Source organism: Echinops telfairi, unplaced genomic scaffold (assembly GCF_000313985.2).
Source record: "Echinops telfairi isolate 266 unplaced genomic scaffold, ASM31398v2 ScPeMD7_7468;HRSCAF=8506_0, whole genome shotgun sequence".
NCBI lineage: Eukaryota > Metazoa > Chordata > Mammalia > Afrosoricida > Tenrecidae > Echinops > Echinops telfairi.
In genome coordinates this window covers 61,730,800-61,741,259 of record NW_022111369.1, presented here as the reverse complement: position 1 = coordinate 61,741,259, position 10,460 = coordinate 61,730,800, and the positions used below count along the sequence as shown (strand labels likewise).

The 10,460-nt window shown below is 37.8% G+C and overlaps 1 protein-coding gene across 1 annotated transcript in view; it reads right to left on the bottom strand.

The window, feature by feature from the left end:
• GABRB1 (gamma-aminobutyric acid type A receptor subunit beta1) overlaps positions 1-10,460 on the bottom strand; it is a 522,015-nt gene that overhangs the window by 28,742 nt on the left and 482,813 nt on the right. Inside the window, exons 6-8 of the mRNA XM_004706270.2 lie at positions 6,398-6,535; positions 6,143-6,295; positions 333-577 (exon numbers count right to left, since the gene is read on the bottom strand). Of these exons, the coding sequence (XP_004706327.1) occupies positions 333-577; positions 6,143-6,295; positions 6,398-6,535 (536 nt within the window). The remainder of the gene's footprint in view (positions 1-332; positions 578-6,142; positions 6,296-6,397; positions 6,536-10,460) is intronic.

The window sequence follows — 10,460 nt, the reverse complement described above, 5'->3', positions numbered from 1 at the left end:
ATTGTTAGAACAAAGTGTTCTTGTGTTGGGGGAGTACTTGTGTAGGGGCCCACTGTCCATCTGTTTTCTTAATACTCGACCTATGCAACCTTCAAACTAACTCCTTCAATTCTTTGTTCGGAAACTATAAAATGAAGGTCAGGCTATAGCTTAGCAGCTATATTGTGCACAGTGATCTCAGAGCAAAACAGTTTATGCATCTTTAGTAAGACTCATGGCCAAATTATAAACTTCGAAAGCTCAAACATTGGGTTGGGGTGTGGGTGGGAAGGAACATTAAACTTCCCCCAGGAGAACCTAAGATACATTTAAGATGAAGTGTCATATGTTACCTGGACTTTATTCATCTCCAGTTTGTTCTTCTCATTGGCATTCTGGTCTTGTTTGCTAGCTCCTTTTTTCTGAGGGCCTTTCCCAAAGAAGATGTAATTTACAAAGGCATACTCCAGCAGAGCCAGGAACACAAACACGAAGCAACCCATTAGATAGATATCAATCGCTTTGACATACGGGATCTTTGGCAAGGTTTCCCTGAGGTGAGTGCTGATGGTTGTCATAGTCAGCACAGTGGTGATCCCTGGGAAAGAGAAAGACAAGGCTTAGCCAAGGGTGCCACTCTCCCTAGAGCCTCCGAATGATGGTATTATGTGATATTTGAACCACAAAAACAGACATTTGAACCACAAAACTACAGATTGCCCACATAGTCCTTTAGTGCATTGTAAAATGGGTTCCATAGTTAGTGGAGGATTAAAAATGATTTTATTTATTTATTTTTGTAACACACACTCACACACAAAGGAGATGCAAAGGCAGATTGAAATCCTACTGGAAGCTTACTGTCAATGTCCTTCATTCTGTTAGATGTCATAATCCCCCCCCCCTTTTCCACACCCCATTCATCTTCCTCTTAACCTTTCCTTCAGATATTAATCCCTGAGTACACACTACTAAACTGGCAACCAGTTTGAGGAGATTTACTTCATTTTCATATACCCCAGGGCACTAAGTCAGTATTGCATTTTAAAGTAATAATGTTTTATTCACAGTAAGAAAACACCAAAAAAGCAAAACATAGCAGAAAGCTTAATATTTGTATCAAGTAATTGATTTATATACTTTCTTATATAACATAATCTTGTTACTTAGCTTTCCAAATATCACCTCTACTTTCTTCATTTCAGATTCTAAAGCAGATTGTGTCTCTAGTTTCTAAAAAAACCCAACTTGGACCCTTAAACAAGAGTTTAAGCTCTTAAAAGGTAGATTCAGTTTTATTAATTCCGTTCTTCTCTAGCTCCATGATATAGTCTTCACTAATGCCACATTCCAAATGCATATTATTTTAATGTGTAGGAGCCTTGGCATCATGGGTAATACATCAGGCTGCTAATCACAAGCTTAGCAGTTAGAACCTACCAGCTGCTTTGTGAGAGAACGATGAGGCTTTCTGCCCCAGCATGAGGACAGCTCCAGAAACCAACAGGAACCATTCTCCGGTGTCCCTCTGGTTTCTATGCATCAGATTTGACTCAATAGAAGAGACTAGAAAATGTGTTATGATTCAGGGAAAAAATTAGGATAATGCTCACCATACGGTTCTTGTGTGATTACTAATAAATATTTTGTTGGTGATGGTAATGAAATGACAATTTCAAAAAGCAAGATGTAAAAAGAATTTGGAGTATCCTGTAGATAACTTGTGCTACAATACAGTGACCCGATATAAGGTTTCTGAGGTGGAAAATCTTGATGCAAGCAGATAGTCTCATCTTGCCCCCACGAAGCAGCTTGTGGGTTTGAATTGCTGAACTTTTGGTTAGGAGTCCAACACGTACTTAACACTGTGAAACAGCAAGTAAAATAAGGGTTCCTGGAGCGTCCGGTGGGGGAGTGTGGAGGGTAAAGGGGAAATCATATCAAGGCATTCAAGAAGAAAGAAAATGTTTTGAAATTGGCTGTGGTAACAATTGTACAATACTGTTTGATGTGATCGAACTATGGAATTATATGATATCTGTATTAGCTGCCCCCCGCCCCCCCAAATAAGGGTTTTGGGGAGAAACCTTTGAGAGAGAATAACAAAGAGAAATGAGACCTACCATTCATTAACTTGTTACTTGTTAAACCCTGCTGTGGATATTATCCCGTATTTTTTTCCTCAGTCATAACATTTACACATATTAAGATTAATATTCAAATAATATGTATTTGAATTATAGTGCTGATGACGAATCTTGAACATACCATGGGGTAGCAGGAGAATTAACAAATCAGTCTTTGGTGAATAGAAACAGATTACTCCGTAGATGGCAAGAATTCGACTTGCTTACTTTGAGCATGTCATTAGGAAAGACTAGTTGCTAGGAAAGGATATTTTGTTTGGTAGGATAGCAGGTCAACAAAAACAAGTGAAATCAATGAGATGGATCGACACAATAGCCACATTAATGGACCTGAATATATCCAATACCATGAAGATGGCACAGGGCCAGGCAGCCACTCTTTCTGTTATATTTTGGATTGCTGTGAGACAGAATAGGCTCTCTAGCAGGCTTCCTAACAATGAACAACAGAGCACCAACAAAGAGACAGAGTAGAAGAATGGATAAGAAAACAGGCTTAAGACGGTGGACAGTGTAAGACGTGACAAAGTAATAATAATTTATAAATTATCAAGGGTTATGTGGGAGGGGGGAGCAGAGAGAAGGGCAAAAATTGAGGAGCTGATACCAAGGGCTCAAGTAGAAAGCAAATGTTTTGAGAATGACGAAGGCAACAAATGTACAAATGTGCTTGACACAATGGATGGATGTATGGATTGTGATGAGTTGTATGAGCCCCCAATAAAATGATTTAAGAAATGCAAACAGCATTAATTAATATGCTGTTTACAAGTGATGTACCTTAGATACTAAGACAAAAATAGACTAAAAAGTAGGGAAAGGCAAAACTAGCATAAGATACAAGGAAAGACTTTAGATAACAGATAAAGGGTCAATGGAGCAAGAGGACAAATCCATCACAAATATTTATGTACTTAACGGAAGAGCTTCAAAATGCATAAACCAATCCCTAACAGAATTGAAGAAAGACATTGACAACTCTACAGTAATAGTAGGAGATTTAAATATACCACTTTGTATGAGAGACAGAAAAACTAGCAAGAAACTAAAAATGATATGGAAGTGCTAAACCACACACTCAATCAACTTGATCTCATAGACATACACTCAACCCAACGAAATATACATTCTTAACCAATGCACTGAGAACATTCTCCAGAATGCATCATATCTTGTCATACGCGTGAAGCAAGCGGCAATACATTTGAAAACACTGAAATATTATAAAGCATCTTTTCAGATAAAAACACAACAAGACAGAAAACAGCAATAAGATCAAGCAATAAATAAATAAATACATGAAAACGTGGAAATGAAATACTACCCAGAGGCCAAGAAACCGTATGCCTGGAAAGCTGAGAGTCAGACAGATGTGTCTGCTGGCATGGCTGGGAAGAGATATTGCCGTGAACAAAACGACCATATCCTTAACGTTTTTATGATCCTGTTAACATCCTTAATAAATCCAACAGTTGTAAGTATTGTCTGAGATCCAGGTGATCACTGGAATGGATTATTGAGCCCAGCTGTGGTAGTCACCTAATCGGATGTCAATTTAAGGATTAAGAGTGTAGGGGTGGAGTCTACGCTGTCAATCTGGAGATAGCCAATCAGACTTCTCCTGAGAATTCTGGAAAATCTGCTACTTCCTCCTTGTAGGTGGAAAATACCCCTCTTTCTCTGTTCTCCCTGGGAGACATTGCAGAAAACAACCACACCTCGGAAGCCGGAGAAGCCACAGAGAGACCCCTGTCAGCACTGAAATGCTTCCAATGACACTGGATCCAAAGACTTTCTCCCCACTGGCCTGTGATCTTCTGCATTCAGCATCATTGTATGTATTTTGTAAGTCTGAAGAGGACTTTATAGATTGATGTCAGAAATATGGACTAGTATCGGACATATGGACTTGATTTGGACTGGGCTGGGATGTTTTCTCAATGCTCAATTGCTCTTGTATATAAATCTCTTTCTTAAATGCATATGTGTGTCCATGGATTTATTTCTCTAGTCTACCCCGACTAACACACTAGCAAAGAAGTAGAATGTTGTGCTAGGGACGGTTGGTGACAGAATATGAACAAGAAGGAAAAAGGTGGAGACATCTCTGCCTTTTGCCCTCATTGGAATCATCCTTGGGAAGATGTGGGATTACTCTCCCCTGATGTGTAGTCAGAGGTCAGACCATGGCTCCCACACCATTTCCTCACACATCATGTACAAAATTAATTTAAGATAAATCCAATATTCTATATTTTACACAGGTAAAATATGTAATTTACATATTTACAGATCATCAATTTAAAAACAGGAAAAATTTAGGGGCACAAGACATGGCATACATAAGTACACTATCAAGCACCAGGAAACCATACACATATAACAAAAGACAAAATACATCACTGAACATCCTGAAATTTAAACACTTATGATCATTAAAATTTTCACCACAGAGTAAAAAGAGAACCCACACACTGCGGAAAAACATTAACAGCATAGTTTTTTTTTTTAAACCCAGAAAATAACAAACACTTGTGAGGGTTTGAAGACACTAGGACCTTCGTATATTGCTGGTGGCACTGTAAAATGGTACAACCACTGTGGAAAATAGTATGATGCTTTCTTCAAAAAGTTGGAAATAGAAATACCATTTAACCCAGAAATCCCTCTACTTTGTAGAGATCCTAGAAAAATAAAAGGCACATGAGGCATGAACAGATAAATGTACACTCATGTTCATCACAGCACTACTCAAAATAGCAAAAAGATGGAAACAATCTAAAGCACATCAATGGAAGAATAGATAATTAGATATATACACAAAGGAATAATACACAATGTTAAAGAACACTGATGAATCTTCTAAAATCTCATAACATGAATGAAACTGGATAACATTATGTTGAGTTAAATAAGTCAATCACAAATGGACAGATACTATATGCAATCACTGTGTGAAAAGTCAAGAAAAAATATCACACCAAAAGAAATATTATTTAATAATTATCGGAGTTGAGAAGGGAGGAGGAAAATAAAGGGACTAAACTTTATAGTAAAAAAAAAAGTGATGTAATATGTTACTTTGCCAGAAATGGTATTGGTATTTGTGTGTGTGTATGTGTGTGTGTGATAACTGAAATGACTCTGGGATCAAATAATGAGGCAGACATTCACATGCCCAGGATAGGATAGATTCATCTAACAGGCTCTGCATTTCCTAATTTTCCAAGGTACCCTTTAGGGTCTCAAATATACCTTTACAGCTTTCAGCAATTACTCAACCATGGCAAGATTAATTCAGAATTTTGTTCCCCCAGGATGAAAGCAATTTTTATTCTATCCTAATCACTGATCATTAATATAGCAGAAGAATTGCTTATGTCTTATTAAAATATAATCAATTCCATTTAAAGGAGACTCAGGTATGGTGTAACTTTAGTTAGTATTCAATAGATAGTATTTCCCAACAATTGTCATAAGTTATTAATAATTGGAAGGATCAGCATTCTCCAAATCTGTTTGAGGATAATGCCATGCAAATCTGAAAGGAGCCTGGGTGAGGCAGCAATTGAGGACTTGGCTGCTAACAGAAGGGTTTCCGTTGGAACTCATCATACTCCTCTAAGGGAGAATGACGTGACAGTTTGCTTCCATAAAGAAACCCCATAGCGCAGCATTGCTCTTTTCTATAGAGTTGAGATGAGAGGAATTGGCTTGATGGCAGAGTCCACAGATGAGCAACCAAACAGGGGATTTTCATGAAGTTAGTAAAACTTGGTATAATAAGAATTTGAAAATATACACTAAGAACAGTTTTCTAGTGCTTAAACATACTTGTTAAAAAATGCTAAAAAATCAAATGTAAAACCCTCTATAAGGTGTAGATGTTTTAAAGTCAAGTATTCCTATGATAATCTATTTCTTGGGTTTGTTATAAGAGAAAGCCTTGCTTATAGTTTTTAATGTTTGCTGTTAGGCAAATTGACTAGCTCTATGCAATGAAAGGAACTTTTTACCTAGTGCAACTCGGGCTGCAGATGCATCATAGTTGATCCAAAAAGACACCCACGACAGAATTGTAATCAGCGTGGAAGGCATGTAGGTTTGCAAAATGAAGTAACCAATGTTCCTTTTTAGACGAAAACTTAGTGACAGTCGTGGATATGCCCCTGGGTTGAAAAGAAGAGAAAAGAATCATATCACCATTTAGTCGGAACCACCTTCTTCCTTGAACAACAGCCCTAGCTCATTTTGTGGGAGAACATCCTTACCTGTTGTGAACTCCACCTTCTTGGACACCATCTTGTAGTCAACAATTGAAAACTGGGGAAGTTCAATTTTGTTAACTCCTGTTACTGCTCCTTCTCCTCCATTCCAGTAAAACTCAATGTCATCAGTGGTATAGCCATCTAAAACCAAGAAAAACAAGCTAGTTGGGTCGAATTCAGATTCTTTTTGAGATTCATTTGAAGACATTCTAGAAGCTGGAAAGACTTCCAAGCAAGTGACAGTTAGGTGACTGGTATGGATTGAAGTGTGTCTCCCAGAATTGTGTTGGAATCCTAACCCCTATACCTGTAGAGGGTATTTATGAGTAGGGAGTGACTCCAGGGCACACAACAACAAGATCTCTATGATGTGACTACCTTTAGGAATAAGGTTTCCTTTTTAATTGTTGTTGTTAATGAGAGGATGGCAGTACAGGGTGTGTCCTAAAACAAATCACTTCTGAGTACAAAAAGGGCAGATTTGACACAGATGTGAGTATACAGAGGGGAGGGCTGTGTGTGTAAAAATTTACGTATGAAGATGATCAAGGGACCCCTGAATGCTAGGGATATGCAAAAGCTGAGGCAAAGATCATTCCCAAAAACTAACATAGAAAGAGTCTTTCTAGTAGATGGTGGCCTGAATGTGGGTTTCTAGACATCTAAATCGTAGGAAGATAAATGTCTGTTCTATAAAGCTACCTACTTGTGGTATTTCTGTCATAGTAGCACTAGAAAACAGAAGCATTGCTTTAATTCAGAATGGCAGGTAGGCCTCAGGTTGAGTGTTCATTGTAATGAATTTGGAATGTTTCATTGAGCACTTGGATGCAGAAGATGGATGCAATTGACTTTACGGAATATAGGCTCTGAGATTTCATGGCTATATAGTTATGAACTCCAATCTCTTACCAATAGATACTCTTCGGCTAGATTGAGAGATGGGATGGATTCTAGGAGCCTACCATAGATTTTGACTGCATTATTTGATAACAATAATAATAGCCACAAACCACTGTGATAAATATATATATGTTAGAAGGGTGTGATAGGTTTTTGTGTGCCAACATTGCCTTCATAGGGACATGTGGGTGAAGTTTAGCCTGTCAGTCATATCAAAGCTTGATTGGAGGGCTATGGAGATAAATGACTCTCTGAGGCTGGTCTCTTTCTCCTTCTCCCTGGTGATCAGACCAGTGTGCTGCTGAGTTAGCTGCTCTCCTTCAACTGTGTGCTGCGCTACCTGTGGGCTGAGCCAACCTGTTGATCTTGGTAGATCCCATAGCTGTTTTGTGCATCACTATGTCTTGAGGCTCTAGTGCAATTTGCTTTGCAACGCTGCTGCTGTGCTACTAACTTCTGCTACACCTGGACATCTCATTTTCCTGATATTGCCACCCCAGCTTGCCATGTGTGCTGCCTGCTGGCCGATTCTGCTCATCCTGGCTGCAGGGCAGACTCTGTACCTCCTACCAGCCTCTTCACTGTCTGCTCTCTGGACCTTGGGCCAATCGCGCCAGTGTGAGTAGGAAGGACCTTCAGTATATTAACTATCCCACAAAAGTGAGTTGGATCGAGCCCTCTGTACTGCTGTGTGGACTAATTAGCAGCTGTATCCCTTCTCACTATATAAACCTATCTTTATATATATGTAATCATAAGTGGCTTGGTCTTGTTTCTCTGGAGAATTCTGCCTAAAACAAAATCACAGAGTAGGGAAACACGGACAAAATTATTAAATCTGTTCCTACCCTTTAAAAAACCAAGACATTTGGAAATGGCTCTATCATTTCTTTAACAGAATCAGGTTAATATCTCTGCTTATCTTTTGATTATTAATTAAAATATCGGTGAATATTTTAGAAATGATGTGACTTCTTCATATTTTCATATGACAGCCCCTGTGAGGTGAGTTTTATTTCCAAGAGGCCTGTGTAAAGGACTACCGATCACGATATAAGAGTCCACTTGAGGTCGTTAGCATGGCAGGCCCTGTGGAGAAAGTGTGTTTTTTTCCTTGTTCCATTTCTGTTCCCACTTGACAGGAGTCTGGCTTAGTTATGAACACATGACAAAGTTACTTGTAGAGAAAACAATGTATAGTTATTTAAATAAAATCAATAACATATTTAACTCTTTCCACCTGCTGGAGACAAAGAAAACTTTTCTACATTCATTTTCTATTTATATTTGCCTCAAAAAAAGTCAAATATCTTTTTTTTATTAGGGTTACTTGGTTTTGTGTTTCAAAAGAAACCAAAAAATTCTTTGTAGTAGACATTATGCTGACCCAGTTTTGATGAAAGCTAGAAGAGCCTTTTAAAGATATATATAACTTAAAAAGATGCTACTAGCTTTAATATATAAATATTTAATATATATACATACATACATAAATATGTATACATATATATTTAAATCTTAGAAGTGGAATACCAAGGGCTAACAGCATAGTATTGATATTTCACTGCAAGAATTTACGAAATTTTTCTTTCTTTTTTTTTGAGGGGTAGCAAAGTTGACTTAATTTTACAGCTTCAAATGTTTCTAACTTCTTTTCAAAAAGCTCTTGCTTTGAGTTCTTACTCATGAACTCATTGAGTTTTAAACTTAGAACTGTTTTATATTTGTTACTGTTTCAACCTTTAAAAAACCCAAACCAAAGCCAAATCCACTGCCGCAGATTCAATTCCTATTCATTGCAACGTTATACAGTGTTCTGAGATGATTAAAGATAGTTTCATCTTTCACTCACAGAGCAATTGGTGGGTTTGAGAACCTAACCTTACAGTAAGCAGCCCAAGGCTTAACTGACAGGACCACCAGGGGCTACTATTACCCATACTGGGGTTATTAGTTATTATAACATTTATAAAATTTCTTGCTTCTTCTTAGACCATCTCCACAATAGATAAATATGTACATCCAGAAAGTCATTATTAAAGACACAGTTGTAGGCATAAAAACAGAAGATTTTTACTTGTAAACAGGATCTTTTATGTCTCAGAGACTTTGCAATCTTCTTTACCAATTGGATTTGGGTCGCCTAAGCACACTTTCATTGTGTTCATGTGGAACCTTCATGAATTAAGAGGAACTTATGAACAGAACAGGGAATAGTGCATGGTTTAAAACCAGAAAAAGTGTATATCAGTGTTGTATGCCCTCACCATACTTATTCAATCTGTATAGTGAACAAATAATCAGAGAAACTGGATTATATGAAAGATTGAACAAAGGCTTGTGAAAAACATGCCGTATGCAGATGATATAATCTTGCTTGTTGAAAATGATGAGGGCTTGTAGTACTTACTAATGAAGATCAAGGATTGTAGCTTTCAGTATGGATTACAACGCAATGTGAAGAAGGCCCAAATCATCACAACTGGACCTTTAGGTGACATCATGTTAAATAGAGAAAATAATTGAAGTTGTCAAGAATTTTGTCTTGCTTGGATCCACAATCACTGCTTGTGGGAACAGCAGTCAAGGGGTCAAATCACACATTGGATTGGGTATATCTGCAACACATGATATCTTTAAAGTGTTGAAAAGCAAGGATGTTACTTTGAAGACTAAGGCATGCCTAGACCTAACCATGGCATTTTCAGTTGCCTCACATTCATGTGAAAGTTGGACATTGAATAAGGAAGAGTGAAGGAAAATCAATGCATTTAAACTGTGTTGGTGAAGAATATTGAAAGTACCATGGACTACTGAAAAAACAAACAAACAAACAAACAAACAAACAAACAAACCAAACCAAATAGATCTGTCTTGGAAATACAACCAGAAGGCAAGGATGGGGAGATTGTGTCTCACATACTTCGGCCATGTTGTCAAGAAAGCCCAGTCCCTGGAGAAGGACATTATACCTAGGACAGGGGCAGCGAAAAAGAGGAAGGCATACAAGGAGGTGACACAGTGGCTGCAACAATAAGTTCAAATAGAAGAGCAATTTTGAGGGCAGTGAAGGCCTGGGTTTAGCATTTGTTTGTTTTTGTTTTAAATAGTTTATTGGAAGCTCTTACAGTTATCATGTTTTTCCATAGTTTAATCACATCAA